The sequence below is a fragment of the Salvia hispanica genome, chromosome 2 (assembly GCF_029641045.1).
Source record: "Salvia hispanica isolate PSC_SH4W2 chromosome 2, Shi_PSC_v1, whole genome shotgun sequence".
In the NCBI taxonomy this organism is placed as follows: domain Eukaryota; kingdom Viridiplantae; phylum Streptophyta; class Magnoliopsida; order Lamiales; family Lamiaceae; genus Salvia; species Salvia hispanica.
Window position 1 is genome coordinate 7513875 of NC_142693.1, and position 19745 is coordinate 7533619.

The 19745-nt window shown below is 34.2% G+C and overlaps 2 protein-coding genes across 5 annotated transcripts; both read left to right on the plus strand.

Annotated features, from left to right (window-relative positions):
• Positions 1–4362, plus strand: LOC125201030 (common plant regulatory factor 1-like). 4 transcript variants are annotated; one of them, XM_048098904.2, is made up of 12 exons: positions 1–157; positions 1371–1474; positions 1683–1727; positions 1832–1927; positions 2027–2107; positions 2309–2472; positions 2636–2684; positions 2792–2840; positions 2994–3205; positions 3293–3370; positions 3471–3596; positions 3680–4362. In XM_048098904.2, exons 1-12 carry the CDS (start codon positions 79–81, stop codon positions 3920–3922), a joined length of 1326 nt encoding a protein of 441 aa, XP_047954861.1. In that variant the 5' UTR covers positions 1–78; the 3' UTR covers positions 3923–4362. The 4 variants fall into 4 exon arrangements, with proteins under 4 accessions (XP_047954861.1, XP_047954860.1, XP_047954862.1 ...); XM_048098903.2 differs by having other exon boundaries at positions 2–157; positions 2991–3205; XM_048098905.2 differs by having other exon boundaries at positions 3–157; positions 1337–1474; positions 2991–3205.
• Positions 4363–9111: 4749 nt separating this feature from the next.
• Positions 9112–12519, plus strand: LOC125212049 (putative glucose-6-phosphate 1-epimerase). The gene is made up of 8 exons (XM_089066149.1): positions 9112–10188; positions 10294–10368; positions 11075–11131; positions 11222–11385; positions 11489–11623; positions 11725–11827; positions 11921–12020; positions 12105–12519. The coding sequence occupies exons 1-8, from the start codon at positions 10078–10080 to the stop codon at positions 12311–12313; spliced, it is 954 nt and encodes a 317-aa protein (XP_088922275.1). The 5' UTR covers positions 9112–10077; the 3' UTR covers positions 12314–12519.
• Positions 12520–19745: the final 7226 nt, after the last annotated feature.

Below are 19745 nucleotides of genomic sequence, written 5' to 3' on the forward strand. Positions count from 1 at the left end.
GCTCTTTCTTCCTTCTTCCTCTCCCTCTCTCTAAAGCTTCACTGTGCCAAAAACACATCTGTTGAGAGAGAAAAATGAATGCTATCAGTTTTCAAGCATAAACTGGCTGTCCAAATCACAATTTCCCCTCCATCACTCCAAATTCTCATTTCCCCAGGTACGTTCATTTCTGCGTTTACTAAATTTCAGCGTCAGCTGAATTTTTTCTATTTTCGGTTGTATGCTTGCTGATCTCACTGAATTTTCTCACTTGGTTTTCTGATTTATTTTCCTTGTTTTTATGTTCACTTAGAATAATTAAATCTGCTGAATTTTTTGGGTGAAAAACAAAAAAAGCAAACTTTTTCGCATCCAGTTTTGGGCGTTGTTTGCAAATTTAGATGAAATGGAAATCGGAATTCAGAATTGTAAATGATTGAAGCTGTTGAATTTGGTATTTTTGATGATGGTGCTTTAAAATCACGAGAATTCGAGCATTTCAATTTTTGTTTTGCCTGTTATTTTTGAAAATCTCAGGTGGCCAAAATTGGAGTGAATGAGTTTTTCATGGTTTTCAGTTATGGAATTTTAGGTTGTTGGGGAGGGTAGATTTGTCATTTCACACCAGTTTGTGCTTGGACTGCAGTCAGTAGATTATCCTACTTGGTTCTGGATGGGGTGATTAAAAGGACGATAAAGCCCCTGGCTTTTCTTCCTCTTTGGAACTGTGTGGTTTTGTCATACCAAACTGAATCAGTTACAACTTTACACTGACCCTGTTTCATGAATACTTTTTAGGTTTTTTTTTCTTCTATTGATATTGACCTTAAAAAGAGTATACCACAAATTTTGGTTCCTTAATGTAACAATAAATCTTGATTCTTGCACACAATTCCCCAAATGAAGATATGTACAAATTTTCAGAGTTGTGTTATAGTGATTAAAAATGTATTATACCAAGAAATAATCTCATCCCTGTCATATTTGAACTAATCAAAGTCATAAAGTCATTACCCCTTTGCTTTTTTGTAATTTCGTTGCATTAATAGGCACTTGTGTTTTTCCACATTGACTTTTGTTTTATTGCATACTATAGTATATGGAAATTCTTTTCAAGGCTTTACTTTTATTTCTTTCTTTAACTTTCATGACTCAGCATTCTTTATGGTTGTATCTCTGCTGAGTAACTGATCTTTGTGTGTTCTTAGTTCGATATATCTAGCTCAATGTCTTAAATCTTGCATCATAATTTTGGAACAAATCTGCTTTATTTGATCTTCTTACGTTATTGATCATGGTCAAATTTGTAGTCGACCGTGTTGATTTGAAAGATTAGTTAATTTGTCTATTATGGCAGATCACTGAAACTTGTCATATTGCTCGACCTTAAGTAGGCGGAGTATCAAGAGTCGTTCCCGAACACATCATGGGAAACAATGAAGAAGGAAAGTGTACCAAGTTGGAGAAATCACCTCCACCTGCAGTGCCAGCAGTGGTTAGTACATAGAACTGCATTTTTTGTAATTTTCTGATGTTTATTTGTAGCTGTAGCACCTTGTGTAGTGCTTGTATAACGAAGGATCAATGCATTCTATATTTAAATATTCTCGAGCCAGCTAGCTTTATTTGTTGTTCCATTTTGTCCTCAATCATCATTAGATCTTCGTGCCTGTGGAAGTTTTAAATTGCCTTACAATTGGCAGGATCAGAATAACATGCAGATGTATCCTGACTGGGCAGCAATGCAGGTTAGTTACGTCGTTACAAATTTTCGTCTACCTAAAAATTACTTGTGCGGTAGAAAGAATATTCAAGATCTTTTTTTCATGGTTATTGGATGGTTCTCTATCAGGCTTACTATGGTCCCCGATTTGCTGTTCCACCATATATGAATTCGGCTGTTGCTTCTCCGCATGCACCGCCCCCCTATATGTGGGGTCCACCACAGGTATTGCAGTTTTTCTAAGCATTGAAGTGGCCTGGTTTCATATATTAGTGGGATTAGAATATATAGAAAGTTCATAACACCAAACATTAATTTTCTCAGTCAATGATTCCTCCTTATGGAGCTCCGTATGCTGCCTTCTATGCTCACGGAGGAGTTTACGCACACCCGGGAGTTCCTATGGTAAGTTTATAGTGAAGCTTTAAGCAAACAAGAGGTCTACTCCCTTTGCTATGAGCAAAAGCCAAGAATGGTCAATTTTTTAGTTCTTTTCAAGCTTCTACTGAAAATGGAATTTGTCAGCATTAAGATATACTCCATTAACAGATGACCTTGGAGTGTCTGAAAGCCAGATTTAATTACTATTTGTGCTTTTACATGTAGACTGGTACTGCTGCGAGCGGGGAAACACCAGCCAAGTCATCAGGGAACACAGATGGAGGCTTTGTGAAGAAGTTGAAAGAATTTGATGGGCTTGCAATATCTATAGGCAATGGAAATGGTGATGGTACTGAAAATGAAACTGACCGAAGACAGTCAACAGACAGGTTTGTGTAGATTCAGAGACATAGCAATGTACCTTAAATTGCTTAGTACTACTTATAACGTATGCCATAGTTCTGTAGCTGAAATTCAGAAATGAATTGTTATGGTTTTCTTCTTATTTGGTTAACGTATTGGCTAAACGCTCATATTTGGTTATATGAACAGCGACGAGACTGATGGTTCCAGCGATGGAAGTAATGGAGTTGCTCCAGGGGTAACGGATCTATCTTACTAGACGAGAGTTTTCCTGTTCTTTTGTTAGATACTAGTTGTGTGTTGTCTGAAAGTATTGCTTATAATTCTATTCTGATTCGTTTATAGGCTAATCAGAATGGCAAGAAGAGAAATGGAGAAGGATCTCCTGAGAGAGGTAATGCTTTTTTATTCACTGTGGTAAATGTGCAGACCTAGTCGCGCATACATATCTTTTGAGCCTAGGCAACTTTCTATCACAAAATGCTTAAGCATGTGTTCTCAAATTATTTTGATCTGATTTGTTGTGTCTGATGCTTTTAATTAGAAGATGGAAAAGCTCCTAAAAAAGGCAGTTTAACTCCTGTTGAAGTTGGCCAAGCTGCTGAGAAGACGATGGACGTGATTCCTCCTGCTAATAAGCCAGTGAAAACTATGGACAACATGAACGTTGCGTTGGAAGTGAAGGAACCTTCCCTGAGTGCAATTTCCAGCCCGACTAGTGTTCCACTCCACTCTATTCCTAATGAAAGCTGGATGCAGGTGTGTGTACTCATCAAGACATCTTTAATTGGATTGGGAATTCTTACATTTGTGTTTGTTTCTCAATGTGATACTGTTTGAGTGCAGAATGAACGAGAACTGAAAAGAGAGAGGAGGAAACAGTCAAACCGGGAATCAGCAAGACGATCACGACTGAGGAAACAGGTATGACTCACCACAAAGATTACAATCCAATGGAGAAGTCCTCGTAAGCAATTGAGTTTCTTATAGCCTTTCTGTTACGTGTTCATCTTCCTTCACACAGGCTGAGACTGAAGAACTAGCTGTCAAAGTTCAAGCACTAACTTCTGAGAACATGAGCCTCAAATCTGAAATAAATGCACTAATGGAAAGCTCTGGAAAACTAAAGCTTGAAAACGCTGCACTAATGGTACTTTGCCACGCCTGATTTCTCTAGTAGCTTGTCGCTGATTTTAATTTTTTTTCCGTCTCATAAATGATTGGAATTTGTAGGAGAAACTGAAAGAGGCTCAATTAGGACACAGAGAAGAGGTAAATATGCACAAGATTGATGATCAGAGGAGGCTGAAACCTGTAGGCACAGCAAACTTACTTGCCAGAGTCAACAACTCGGATTCATCCGACGTTAGAAACGAGGACAGTAGCGACTCGTACGACAACAGTAGTCGTCCTGGAGCTAAACTCCATCAGCTTCTTGACAGTAGTCCTAGGACTGACGCTGTTGCTGCCGGTTGACACTCCCAACTGAGCTTTCATCCCTCCTTGACTTTATTTGATCCGGCAACTTTTCGCATAAATACGTCGAGAGTTACCTCTAACAACAGTAATAGAGTGTGGTAAGTAATGGTCAAGTCTAATTTCATTGCAACTGATTATCTCAGCAAAGCTGGAATGTGTTTTAAATGTTCAGATTGCTGAGATAGTACTACATAATATTAGTCGATGCGCTTTTGCTTCGCAAAGTCATCGAAATTCTAGAAGGAAAACAAAGTGTATTTGAAAAGGGTGTGTAGCATGTACTGTGAGTTTTCAAACTTTAGATGAGGTTCAGATAGTTAATAGTGGATAATGGATTTGGTTTTTCAGAGATGATTGTGATAATTTGAGGTTCTTCGACTGAGTCAAGGAGACGATGTATATTGTTGTTGCCAAGAAATACAACATATATTTAACTACTTGATTTTTTTTAGGATTAATTGCTTGTTAATTCTGGTTTTGCCCGTATCTTTCAAAATTTGCATGTTAAAATCAGAGTATCAAAAATTTGCAACTAAAGTTCACTTGCCACTAGTAAAGCGAAACGACATTATTTTTCGTTTCAATTAACATTTCATAGTAATCTCATTTATAAGAAAAAGTTTCCTTTTTTTAATTTAGTTTTCTATAAAATTAATCAACTTCTATTTTTAGCTAGCTTTAGCTTTTCTCTCGTATGAGTTGGACTTATTATTCCTCACCTTAATATTCCAATCAAGTTTTCGTTTCATCTCTTTCAAACCTAATCAATTTTATATTTATCTTTCGTAAATTTTTATTTTTACTTTTTTTATCCACACTCTCCATTTACTCTCTTGCCGAAATGTGATGTCGTTAAGCAAAAGACTTGTCTCGATGGCCATCGTCCATCGACACATTGGAAAGGAGTGCTAGCAGCGAATCAACAACCATGATGAATCACATCTTTTCTGGTTTTGGCCGATTGATTTCGTGGAGATCGGCAGAACCTTGAAGCCACAAAGACAGCGGTCGAGGATGACTTTGAGAGTTTCTTACAATAATTGCTTGATAGTATGAGCCTATGAGGCATTACGTCAACTTCCAATATGTTGTCTCACTGCACAATCAGACTAGAATGATTCTCCAAAAGATGGTTCTGGACATTTTGAGATCATGCGACATTGTTATTTTGTTAAAGTTGTTGACATATTGATTTTGTAATTTATTTGTAGATTTTTCTATATTTTGGAGATGACGTGGATTTTGGTTGTTTTTGTTGTTGTATAAGATGATGGACATGATAAACATGTTTTCTCTCTCTCTATGTATATATATTTTATTCTTTTTAATTTCTAGTGTTATTACATTTTATGTCCACTTATCCGCATAATTTACTATTCTCTCCACCATGCACTCTTTCATTTTTAGTCCATGCCACAAGAATATGCACTTTTCAATTTTGAAAATTCTTTTCTCTCTAATGAGATGAGACTCATTCCCCACTAACAATACCGTAATTACTTTTTTTCCATACATCTCTCTTACTTTACCAATTGTGCATTAAAAACCGTGTTGAATTCAAATTGCATATATTTTGGGGACGGAGGGAGTATGTGTCAATTCATTTTTTGCATTTGCACAACAATTAATCATTTGGACAATTGGGAATTTTTTAATTTTCGTGATTTGCCATTCAAAATTTGGAAGGTACGAGATTGACCACAAAAGTCATGATTTTATAAGCAATTTTCTCTATGCTTATTGTTTCGAGTTTTTTTTTCTTGTTTCTTGTCATGTTCTTCATCTCTGGCATTTTTTGTCACAGTAAAAATACCTATAGGTTGCACGAGCAAATGCGGAATTAACACGAGGGTAGACATCTATAATAGTTACTACCATTTTAAATTAAAAATGTAACTAATATAAATAATGAGTTAATTAGAAATTGTTACACACGACTAAAGTGGAAGTTAATTACTCTTAATTGTGATATGAATAAACCTTAATTAAAATCCAAAAGAAACAAACAAAATAATATATAAAATGAAAATCTTGAGGGCTTGTCAACTTAGAAACATATACTTAGTAAAATGTTATAGAATTGGGGTCTTGAGATCTTGATATTGTGAAACAACGTAGGCTTCTTTTCACCTAGTCATTGTAAAACAAGCAAAAGAGTAGACTACTATAATAGAATATTGTCTTCATGAAGATTCCAATCTAGATTTGCATTTCCGCAGCTATTAATTTAATTTTTTAAATAGTGTAAATTATATTTGAGTTTTACTACCTCTGCATCCATAAAAAATAGTCTTGTTTTATTCATTTCTGGCCGTACACTGAAATTAGTCTTGATCCATTTTTCGATTATGAACTGATACCACATGAAGTTTGAAGGAGAATAGAAGAAAAGTTGTTCGAGGGGCAGCACAGTTCATTCCGGATGATAGAAATTCGAAGAGAACAGTAAAAAGAGATTTTTGATTGGGGAGCTAAGTCAAAGGTGTTGTTGAAGATGATGCAAAAGCCCAAAACATGGCGCGCCCTCTGTCCCCTCCCATCACGTGACCTTCATCAACTTGGCCACTCTTCCTCACGTGACAAATTTCTCATCATAGAATACTAGTATTACTAGTGGAGTAATTGTATTTTTTTTTCCTTCCTTAGTTGTTGAAATGCTGATGTTACATGCACAATATTTCCATTATTCCACCATCTCCAATCACTTAAATGTGCACACACTGTGAATCCGCAAATATTTCAAATTACTCTCATAGAATTGAGATACAGTGCATGTTCATAAAAGATAGTACATGTATTAGAATAAGAAGTATAGCCCATAAATCAGCATGGTCTAGTTGTCACTAGTTTCCCAAACCAGAGTTTAAATTATTACACCATGTCCATCAATCAAAATCCAATATTGCACACATTTAATGATATTAATAGACTGTCTCATCTCAAAAATTTGACCACTGCAAAAATAATTTTTCTGCCATAACTCATTAGCACTAATTTATTACACTATATCATAAACACATTGCATTATACTCCATAATGCGTACAAGATATGAATATTAGGCTATTAGCAATTGGATATATATTCTTGATTTGAATTTTGGAGAAAATTTATAAAAGGTTGAAAGTTTATGTATTTACGGGTAAATAACTCTCATGTAAAATTGTTCTAGCAATATTTAACTATTAACTTTACTTATCATGTTATTGTTAAAGGGAACATTTTTTTTGTCCGCAAACTTTGCCAATGTATCAATTTTGGTTTGTAATATTTGGAAATATCTTCTGAGATCCATGAACTTCGATATAATATCGTCTGAGCTACTTTTTCACTTCTTTTGAACTTTTTTAGATGAAAATACCCTTAAGCCCATGAAAGACATTTTAGTCTATTTACTCTCTCTTATTCATAAAAATATTTGATTTATATCTCTAATTCATCTTTCCCTTTTCTTCCTTCTTTTTTTCTCTTTTCTTTCCCATTTTTAATTCACTCATTCTCCCTGTTTTCTCCTTCTCTCTTCATCTGAAGTAACAATATAAATAGATATAAATGAATGCATAACTAATTTAAAACGACCTTCTATGACGCTTGAAATGCCCTTCATGAGACTGAGGGTATTTTCGTCAAAAAAAGTTCGAATTGGTGAAAAAGTAGCTCATACGATATTACATCGAAGTTAGTGGACCTCAGAAGATATTTCCAAATGTTGGGGACCAAAATTTATTACTACCTCCGTCCCCCAAAATTTGCTACACTTTGACCCGACACGGGTTTTAAGAAATGTAATGGAAAGTGAGTTGAAAAAGTTGGTGAGATGTGGGTCATACTTTTAAAGTATTAGTTTTATAATAAAATGTGAGTAGGAATGAGTTAGTGGAATATGAGGTCCACTACCAAAAATGGTAAAAGTGAAGTGTATCAAATTTTCAGGGACGGACCGAAATGGTAATATGTATCAAATTTTCAGGGACAGAGGTAGTATTTGGCAAAGTTCACGGACCAAAAAATATTCTCTCTTACTTTTATACTCCTAATTGTTTATGAAAATGTCACTGACAGAAATGTTACTCCCTTCGTCCACCAATACAAAGGCACATTTAATCAGGCATGAGTTTAGGAAATGTAGTCGATAGTAGATTGAAAAAGTTAATAGAAGGTGAATCCTACTTTTATATATTAGTTTTATAATAAAATGTGAATGAGATAAAGTTAGTGTAATGTGAGATCCATTATCAAGAAGTAGAAAACAAATAAAGTTTATTGGTAGATGGATATAAGTGGTAAAATGATAAATTTATCGGTGGAAGAAGAAAGTATTAGATTACATGTTTGATAGTTTTAAACTTGTAATCCCCAGCATTTTATGATGCAATATATATTTCCCTCCATTTAGCATTCAAAATTGGTACCCCCATTTCATTACACAAGGAGTATCAAATGTCTGAACTTCCAGTGTTACAAATTATCAAAAAAAATTTGTCATATTTGGGGGGTGGGGCTAATGAAACAAGATGTCCGAGATTTTGAATCAAATTCTATGGTGCAGTACTTTCCCCTCAATTATTTACACTTTTTGTGTATATTAGGTCGATGCTAATTTAATTTGCGAAATCTTGATTACACCAATAAAAGTTCAAAATTTGAAATCAAGATGTTTAACAACTTTTGACCTATCATATATTCGTACAAACCAATAATTATTGCAGTTAATTGTATATGGGTGTGCCTATTTTGGGGGTGCTGTACCAGCTAACCTATTTCTTGATAAATTGTGGAGTAGTATAAATAAATTGTACTCTATATATACATAATTGAACTATAAATTACATGCTACTTATTCCATAAAAATTTTAGATTAAATACCAACAAATTTAAGAAAAAATATTGTTTTAATTGAATATTATATAGGGTAATTATTTCAAATTGAACACGAAATCACGTGAAAAATTGTTATAAATTTTCCATATCACTTCTTTTGTATTGCTATATAATAATATACTTAACTAATAATAAAATTAATTTGTGATATAATTCGATTGAATTTAAAATTTATTGATAATTCATATTTGATGTTTACAATTTAGATATATTTATATGGGTACTTCCAATCCGGCGCATTGTACAACTCAATGTACGTAAATTATTTTTAAAAAAAATTACATTCTTTAATTGCATCACATGAATGGCCATTAATTTATTTCAAAACATCCCATGTTTCCACATTCCTGCTTGCTACCTCAGGTTTACGTTACTTCCTGCAATTCTTTGTTTTTGAATCTAGACTAGACTTAAATTAATGCTTGATTAGGTTCAAGATTGCATCACACTTCATTTTAATGGACTCTGCACTACTATATATTGTTCAACGTTTCCATAATTGTGTCTCAGTGTTTTCTTAGATTGTCCGTTTGTTTTCAAGAAATGGGCTTTCTTGATTCTCAATGCTTTATGTGAAAGATTACAACTTTATTGCTCAGTTACTCCCGTTGTTATTATTGTGCTCAAATCGGGTTTTTTCTTTTTTTGCTTGATTCGAGAAACTTTCCAATTGAGATTTATTCCATTTCTAGGAATTGTTGTTGTTTTGGGGTTAAATTTGAATTGGGATTTCAATTTCCCAAGATTTTGTAACATTTTTGGGGAGGAGATTTTACCTGTCAATTCAAGGGATTGTAGCATTGGTGGGGAGGAGATTTCACCTCGTAAATTGTTGTGGTTTGTTTGAATTGCTGATCTTGAAGTTAGGCAGCTTTTATTGGATTACCTCATATTTGATTTTGGGGAGTGTCGTATGGGATTGCCTTAGGATTTTGGTTGGAGGAATTATGCCAAATGTTGAACATATTTGTGAGATTGCTGCGGTGGTAAAGCGATAAGAGTTTATTTTGAGTCAATGGGATTTCCTGAATCCCAGTGTGTGAGGAGTGCAGCATTTAAATTTGGTGAAAAGTTGGTTATAAATTTGGTTCAGTAGCTGACAAAACTATCACAACGGTGGTGTTGAGAGGAGAAGTCAATAATTAGCTGTCGTAGCAACGTTTGTTTCTGGAAAGGGAGTTATTCGGATTGGAGGAGTTTATAAGGATTATAGGTATTGTTTGGTGACTTGGGAGGAAACAAGTTTATCTTTTTCTGCTTTTGGGTGTAAAGAATGGGGCATTCTGCAGCAGTTTGGGACCATAGAGCTTCTCTTGAATTGACTAAGGACTGGAATGGAATCGATCAGGTTGTGCTTCGGAACCCTCGTGGGGCGTCTGCACGAGTGAGTTTCTAATTATTTTACGATTCTTGGTGCAGAAATCAGGTCTATGAGTAGATCTGTGTGATTCTTGAAATGCTTCCAATTATGATTTGTGAAAAAATGCAGGTTAGCTTGCATGGAGCACAAGTTATCTCATGGAGGAATGATAGGGGCGAAGAGCTTCTTTTCACCACTAGTAAGGTGTGGTTCTTATCCTAATTTATAAGATATGATGTGTATCTTCATCTTAATCAATTGTGGTTTTGCATTTTCATTAAATTCCAGTAAGTAAATACTGTATATCAATTGTGGTTTTAGCCTCATACCAATTTTAGTACCTTCACTGTCGAAAGAGAAGGTGCAGTGTGATGTATACTAGAGAAATACTTTCATGTCGTATCATCTTAAATTCTGTGCGATTAGAATTAAAACATGATTCAATGAAGCTGTCAAATGTGCATATCTTGAGGTTAGTTTATGTAGATCTTTCAATATGTTTGGGCTTATGTTAAATACTCTGAGATCACCCACTCTAGGGATTGGATGAGTAGTCGTCATTATAGGTAGAACTGGTGATGTAATTCTGTTAAGGAATAGTATTTATTTGCAATGCCTACTCGGTTCACTAATGCTGTGAGGGTAGAATTTAGAAATCATCTAGTAATGCAGAATTTTTTTGTCAAGTTCTGCATATTGGTAATATTTCAAGAAAAAGTGTTCGACTGTTTATTGCTCGACTAGAGGAAACATCAAGCTGATGCTGCAAAATTTAGATGGTTCGGTTCAGTTGAATTTTGTTCGATTAAGTTACTTGATTCAAATTTTCATCTCTGTTAATGTAACTAGATGTAACTTAGAAACATTTAGTTACTAAAATGCTGTATATTGACCTTCAAAACCTTTGTAGGCCATCTTTAAGTCTCCAAAAGCAATGCGAGGAGGCATCTCTATTTGCTTTCCGCAGGTACACAATCACTTGCTCTTCTATTTTGCTGTTATTTCAAGACTTTGTGAAGCTTAAAACATGTATGTATCTCACTTCATATTTCATCAGTTTGGGAACTGTCATTCGCTCGAGCAGCATGGATTTGCCAGGAACAAGATTTGGACAATCGAGGATGATCCTCCTCCACTTCATCCAAATGACTCTCTTGGTAAATCCTTTGTTGATTTGCTACTCAAACCCATTGAAGAAGATCTGAAGTTCTGGCCTCACGGGTAAAAATTTCACGTATTCGAGCATTTTATTAGGAAATGTTATGTTCCTCACTCTTCTTAGCAGTCTTTGAACTCTCTCTCTCTGTCTCTGGCCTTCTCTCAGCTTTGAGTTTCGCCTACGAGTTTCTCTCACATCGGATGGAAACTTGATATTGATATCGCGCATCAGGAATATAAATGGGAAACCTTTCAGTTTCTCTTTGGCTTATCAAACACATTTCTCTGTTTCTGACATTAGGTAAATAGCCAATTTTTTTAGATTTGTCCATTCTTTTAATAAATCATCATTGAAATTTAATTTTCTTTTTACCCGTTTGCCCATTTTCACACTTCCAACAGCGAAGTGAGGATAGAAGGTTTAGAGACGCTGGACTACCTCGACAACCTCTCCCAAAGGGAACGATTCACGGAGCAAGGTGATGCCCTAACATTCGAATCAGAGGTAAATCTTCTTCCACTTCTAAAATGTTGCAGTTTGACTGTTTTAAGTAATGATGTTCTAAACAATTGCTCTTTTTTGTTTCCCGGTTTTCAGATAGACCGTGTTTACCTAAGCTCACCCAAGTGTGTCGCTGTTCTTGATCACGAGAAGAAACGAACATATGTTATCAGAAAGGAGGGGCTGCCTGATATGGGTATGTATCACCATTATCTTTTTCCTCGAATGCCAACAACCTCCGATTTGTGGCCTAATACACACAAATGGTTTTTTCATGTAGTCGTGTGGAATCCATGGGAGAAGAAGTCGAAAGCAATGACAGATTTTGGCGATGAAGAATATAAGCAGATGCTATGTGTGAATGCAGCAGCAATAGAGAAGAACATCACCCTGAAACCAGGAGAGGAGTGGACGGGGAGAGTCGAGCTCGCAGCTGTGCCTTCAAGCTTCTGCTGCGACGAACTTGAACCTCATCTCGACTACTTTTGATGTTCGACTTGTGATCGTTCGTTCCTTCGTTTACTCAATTTTATCGAAGCCTGTGGTTTTTTAGAAATGGCTGAGAAAAAGTTTGGTTGTGTAGGGATTTGAGGCATATAATTTGCCCTGTTTTAGCTAATCACAGTGCCTTTATGCACTCTGAATCTGAACATATCTAGTTTGTGATTTGTGAAGTGATGATCTTCAGACACAAATTGTGACATCAATTCTTTTCAGTATCTGCTTTCAATATCACCTAGACAATTACTATCAAAATTTGAAGAAATCTAGAGGAAAATCTTTTACTTGAGAATTTATTTTTAAAAGGTGATAACAAATTTACAATAGTAAATATGGGCGAAAATTGCTTTATTATAGACAAAATAGACTAAAGTCCAAATTTAGTCCTTTATATTTGCTCAAAAAAACTTTTTTAGTCCTACACTATACCTTTTGGTTCCAAACAATATGTTTTGGTCCAAAATTAACATTTTCCGTTAAACTTAATGGTCAAATGTGATTTGATCAAACTAGTGACTTAATTATGAATCTAATTAGTTGGATTAACCTAATTAATTTAATATAAATTTATAAATATTTTTTTTACCTATAATGAAAGTTAACTTACAATTTATAAAATATTTTATAAAAATTAAATTAAATTAAAATATATAAAATATTTTAACTATACTTTTACCTATATAAAATTAAATTTGTGAATATTTAATAAATTTTAATTTAATTTTTATTATAGGTAAAAATTATTTTATAAATTTTAATAATATTAAATTTTGAATATCTTATTAAATTTTAATTTAACTTTTTTATTATATGTATTAAAATATTTTATGAATATTAAAAGCATATTTTGATATAGGTAAAATGATATTTTATAAGTTTTAATATTGAATTAGTTTGGTTGATCGGTTTAGGTTTATAATTAAGTCACTAGTTTGGTCGAATCACCTTTAACCGTTAAATTTAGCGGAAAATCTTAAATTTGGATCAAAATATATTATTTAGAATCAAAAGGTAATAAACTTAATATAAATGACCAAAATTTTTTTTAGAACAAATATAAATGACCAAATTTAGACTTTAGTCGACGAAAATATTCATCTATTGGAAGCTTCATTATCTAGCTTTATTATTTACTTTGCTTTCCTAGTCAATTAATAAGTACGGAATGTTATCAACCCATATTAATATACTTTTATATTCATCCCTTCTACCAATTAGAGTTTCATTTTTATTTATTTTATTTTAAACTATTTCCTTTCTAATTTATTTCTTTTAAGTATTTCCTTTGTATGTTAGAATTAATGCATATATAAGGGCTTCATTATGAAAATGAAAGTCACAACTTTATTAAATCATATTTTGCGAGTTTTGTCTTTTTTTTTTAGTGCGTTCTCAAATTTTTAAGTCAATTGAGAAATTTATTCAGGCTTATTAAATGAATTTTCACATTTGTTTGTGGCTTCAATAATTCCATACATGATTATCAGTCGATTTATTTATCCAGTTTGTGGCGTCTTCCATCCATCTTTATCAAGTTTCCGCTGCGTTCTTAGAATATGCATTATCGTTCTTAATCAAGTGACAAAGGATCATACTCCCTCCGTCCGCGAATAGGAGTCCCGTTTTTCCATTTTGGTCCGTCCACGAATAGGAGTCCCGGTTCATAATTACCATAAATGGTAAAGAGGCCCCACATTCCACCAACACATTCCACTCACATATCATTTAAAACTAATATATACAAGTGTGACCCATATTTCACTAACTTTCTTTCACTCACTTTTTTTAACATTTCTTAAAACCCGCACCGATAAGAAATGAGACTCCTATTGTTGGACGGAGGGAGTATCATTTAGTATCATTTTTCGTACTAGATCTTTGAGCTTCTAGCATCTTTTTAGTTTAGTATCTTCTTTGAATATCGCATGCACAATTACTATTAAAATAGGAAGAAATCTAGATAAAAAAAATTTAACTGAGAATTTATTTTGAAAGATTTGCATGAAAATTAGTGCATGAATAGGATACATTTTTTTTTATTTTGATTATGACAAAAGTATGCAAATGGGTTTTAAAAACCACTCAACTCAAATAATAGGGCATACATCGTACAACCAAGCACAATCACTTGATCTACAAATCTAAATACTCCCACAAACTTGAGAAATTAAAAATAGAGAACACAATCAATATAAAACCTCATTTACTTTTATAAATGCTTCGAAATAAATCAACATATCCATTTTTTCAAAAGACCTCGGCTTTTTGTTGAAACTAGTGTCACGCCCGTGCGATACACGACTGAACTATTTTTGTTATTCACACTAAATCGAAATTGTAAATTCACATGTATGAAATGATATTAACATTAACATTATAGCAAATTCTAAAATTCTAAATATATTCAATAACAATTTAGTATACTAATATAAACTCATATAATCAAATAAGTTACAAATATAAAAATTGCAGTCAAAATGTACGTCAATTATAACACTTTCCAATCTCTACTAAAAAAATTAACCACAAATACAAATAAAAAAATCTATAAATATATATTAAAATATAAAAAAATCAAAAGCATCATCAACGGCAAAAAGATCAAATGCCATTATTTGTAGTCCAAAAAATATTATGACTCTTCTAAAACTTTGTACTTTCTCACCTGTCACGAATATCATTAATATTACCTTTGTGTTAATTTTTTAGTAGACAACTAATCAAGAATATTTCTCATATGATACATTATTTAATGCTTATAATTTATATTATATATTAGAAAATCTTTTCAAATTCTCAATGACGGTTATCTCACTAAAGATTACTCCTTCTCAAACTGAATTCTCTATCATTACTCAGTTCACTATCTAAACAGTCTAACAGCAAATCATTTTCCCTATGAATAACGTAGCTAGGATCGAAGATATCGCTAGAAAAATTTATACGCAGAAAACATACAATAAAATAGTGATAAACTATTATTAAATTATATATTTAAAGAGTGGAAAATGAATTGATAGTAAAATTACTTAAAAGTGCAAAAATAAATTATATTAACTCAGGAAAAAACGGCAATGTTTTATTATCCGTAGTAAAACTAAGTCATGTTTTATATAGATAGGAAAATTAGTTATGTAGAGCAAAATATGCGAAAGTTGGTTTTAGTTTCTGTAAGTTCCAATTAGACTCATGCACATTTTAACAAATGTCCAGAAAATATTTAGTAGTATATGGATTCAATTTTTTTCATTAGTTATATAATAGAACATGGGGTTGTGATATAGGCTGAATTAATTGTGAATGATGAACTGTCGAACTAAAATATACTCCCTCTGTTATCTCATAGTTGAGGCGAACTTTTCGGCACAGTGTTTAAGAAATGGATGTTTAGTGCGTTAAGTAGATAGATAAAAAGGTAAGAAAAAAGTAGAAAGAATAGAGTAGAAAGTGAATAAAGTACAAAAAAGTAAGAGAAAAATAAAGTGAAAGTGAGAAAACGTATTAATTATTACTACATATGGAAATGACGCAACTATGAGGGAACTTCCGTAAATGGAAAATGACTCAACTATGAAGAATGGAGGGAGTAGTGCATTATTTGACGACACATAGTTCATTTTAAGATCATTTTAGTTCAGCTTTTTTTGTAACGAAGTAAAATGATCAAATAATGAAGTTCATATAAAATGAAGTAAAATGATCTAAATATGAAGTAAATCATTCGCTTGATTTATTTTATCCACTAAATTCGAAAATTAGATGACTAAGATTTGGTCTCTAGTTCTGGCTTTAAAATTAGTTCCACATCGAATACAAATGCATGAGGTATTTATCCAAAATTTTAAAAAATAGATAACTCTAAATTATTCATTTCAAAAAAAGAAAATGAGACTTTATTTAAAAATATATTATATCAATGATAAAGTGAATATCTCTTTAACAATTTTTTAGATAATAATACTATAATTTACTAATATTCATGAATTTTTGAACAAATTAATATACAAATAATATGTCACAGTTTGGTCAAAAATTCACTGGAATTCATCCACATAAAGTTTAGGGTCTTCAAAACCATACACTTCGATTAAATTCTGGTATTTTATACGAATTTTAAAATTGAACTAAAATATCACAAACTTTATAAGTCTGTTTGTTACTTACCAAACGAACACAAATAAGATTTTTTTTTCGGCAAAAAAATCGTGAAATATTTATAATATTTTAGACCACTTTTTAAGTTGTGACAAGTAGAATAAAAAGCTACGTATAAAATCACATTAATTTAACTATACCAAGTATGAAAAAAAAACCTCGTACGTTAGAGCACTTGCAACGGTGGCTCGCCAAAGGCTTGGTCTCAAAGCGCTGAGACGAGACATAGTTCCAGGTGTCTCGTCACAGCTCTATGCAGTTGGGGTAAAGTATTGAGATAGCGCACCAAGCCCCTCCCACCACGTGGCACACTTTCATTGCGCGGTGATGTCTACTCGCCGGCATGCGAGTAGACATTTAGGCGTTGTGAAATTGCTGTTGAAATTTTTTTAAAAAATTCAGAAAGAAAAACTAATTTATAAAATTATTCCACTTCCCTAGAATTCCGTTTGTACCTTTTTTAAATTTCTTTTCTTATTCAATTCATTTCAAACTCATTTGTAAATACTTTGGGTTCGACACGAGTTTTAATTAAAATTAATAAAGTAAGAGAGAGGTGGAGAGAAAAAGTAAATTAAGTATTGTCAGTGGAGAATATGTCCCACTTCGTTAGGGAGAAAAGAGTTTTCAAAATTGAAAAGTGCATATTCTTATGGGACGAACTAAAAAAGAATGAGCGTATATTCTTTCTCGCCAAAAACTCTCTACATTTTCATTTTCTCACTCATTTTTCTCTCCTAATTTTAATTCTCAATTGTGCAAATATGCCCACCGACCACCATTGAACTAGAATTTGTGGGGCCTCAATCTCAACGAGGAGAATGTATTGTCATCGGATTATCCGACTCCGGGCACACAACGCTTAGCGACACCCAACTACCATAGGCCGTAAAATCCATCTGAGGATGTCTACCGACTCTATATGGCGCACATGCCCCACATGCAGTACGGATCGACGCTATACGAGTCGATGTCATACTACCCAACGCAATCGTTGTCCCAAATTCGGGAGGACAACAACCAAATTTCAAATGAAAAAAAGTGGAAACCGACGGCTAATCTGAGGCCGATGTCGGTCATTCCTACATTGTGGCCGAGAGGGAGAAATTATTTGAAGTGTGCATCACCACTTTGGAAGATCCGATCACGGGAAACCAACAACACCAGAACGTTTTTTTGGGAGAGAGTGACTAAAACCTACATCAATATGCGGCTTGCAAGAGGTCCCGATCGCACTTGGAAGAGCTTCAGAGTAATTTCGAGCTGTTAGCTAGAAAATCCAAAGATTCTCCTACATCTACATGAATGAAGAAATTCAACTCTGCAGTAGAGCGATTCTCCTACATCTACATGAATGAAGAAATTCAACTCTGCAGCAGAGCGAATGAAACATTATGATGGTGACTATGATGAATTGATGATCTACCAACAAGACACCAGAGAGAGGGTGTTCAAGTATTTCACAACTTGGATTAGGGTTTGGGGGATCGATAAGTGGGCCGGTAGTAGAGATGCCCAAGGTTTTCGGTTCCGGCGATTAACCGCGGAACCGGAACCGTGACTTTTTTCTTGAACCGGAACCGCCATATTTTGAACTGTGGGCCGGTTCCGGTTTCAAATTTTACGAACCGAAATCGTGCCGGAACCGTCGGTTCCAGACGGTTCCAAACCGGAACCGTGAAAAACCGTCGGAAAACCGTGAAACCGAGCTGGAACCGTGAAAAACCGCCGGAAACCGGAGGTTCAGAACCGTGAAAAACCGTTAAAAACCGCCGGAAAACCGGCGGTTCCAAACCAGATGCGGAACCGTGAAATAGCCTCACGGTTCGGTTCCGGTTCCACATTTCCCGAAACCAGAACCGCCGGTTTACGAACCGTGGGCATGTCTAGCCGGTAGCACCCAGTCCAGCATGAGCTCGAGCTCCAAATGGACGAAGCACAGATCATTGGGTGGCCAATAATCGTCAAGTGGCGGCCAATTTAGCCAACTTGAGCCCAACGAGGAGGAGGTCGTAAGCCAGTTTCTGAGGGGCTCAAGCTCCGATTCAAGTGGATTTAGAGCCGGTTCGTAACATTAACCGATTAGGACGAAGCAACGAGGGCTAGAGGCAGGGGAGGAGGAAGACCAAACCAAGCGCCCCCCAGTCTCCCACCGACCCGAATCGTATTTTAATGGGAATGTTGTTCAATGCTACAATGCCTACAAAAAGTGGCACATGACCAAGCAATTGAGCTTACTAAGGCTCAATTGTTTCTCTCTCTACAAACCCGCAGTAGCTGCTGCCACAATAGTAAATTTTAAGATTTTAATTATTTTATTTTTAATTTTTAAAATTTTAATTATATAGTAATTTTTTAATTTTATGAATTTATAATGTAATTTTTATATTTTTTTGAATTACATACTCCCTCTGTCCTAGTCTAAACGAGAAGTTTCTATTTTGACACAAGAATTTAGGTAGTGGTGTTTGGTGAATAAAATTGCAGCAAAAAGCGATTTCGTCGCCTCGATGGTCCCACACCGGCCCGACATCACAAGAGGGGGTTCAATCAGGGTATGTAGTAGCCCGGTAAGAAAGAGGCCTTAACCCATAATACTCATTAGCTGCCAAAAACCCATCTCCCAAGACCTCACACTTGCGCATTAGGAAGATATGAAAATATCTAGTCACTAAATTATCATCATTAGAATTCCAAATTTCCAATTAAAGTGATTCACACTATTTTAAATTTTAATACTCCTAGTAGGCCTGTCAAATTGGATACCCGCGGGTATCCGATCCGAAAATTTCGGGTACCCGATCCCGAATTTTCTAAAATCTAATACCCGATATCCGATCCGAAAATGATTTTGGGTACCCAAATACCCGACTCGGGTATCTAGTCCCGAAAAATCGGGTATCCAATCCCGATTTTGGATTTTAATTTTAATTTTTTTTTTATTTTTTAAGAAAATTAACTATAAACTTTTAATTAAAATTTTAAAATAATAAAATAAATACATAATTTATTAAATTTAATTTAAAAAATTGGGTAATTCGGGTATACCCGATCGGGTATCGGGTTATCCGATACCCGATAATCCAAAAATCCTATACCCGAACCCGATCCCGAAACTCGAAAAATCGGATATCGGATATCCAATTACCCGATATTTTGGATTTGGATATCGGGTATCCAATTCCCGATATCCATTTTGACATCCCTGACTCCTAGTATCTGATTATTATTTTATTTAAAAAAATTGCATATAATAAAAAGTCGC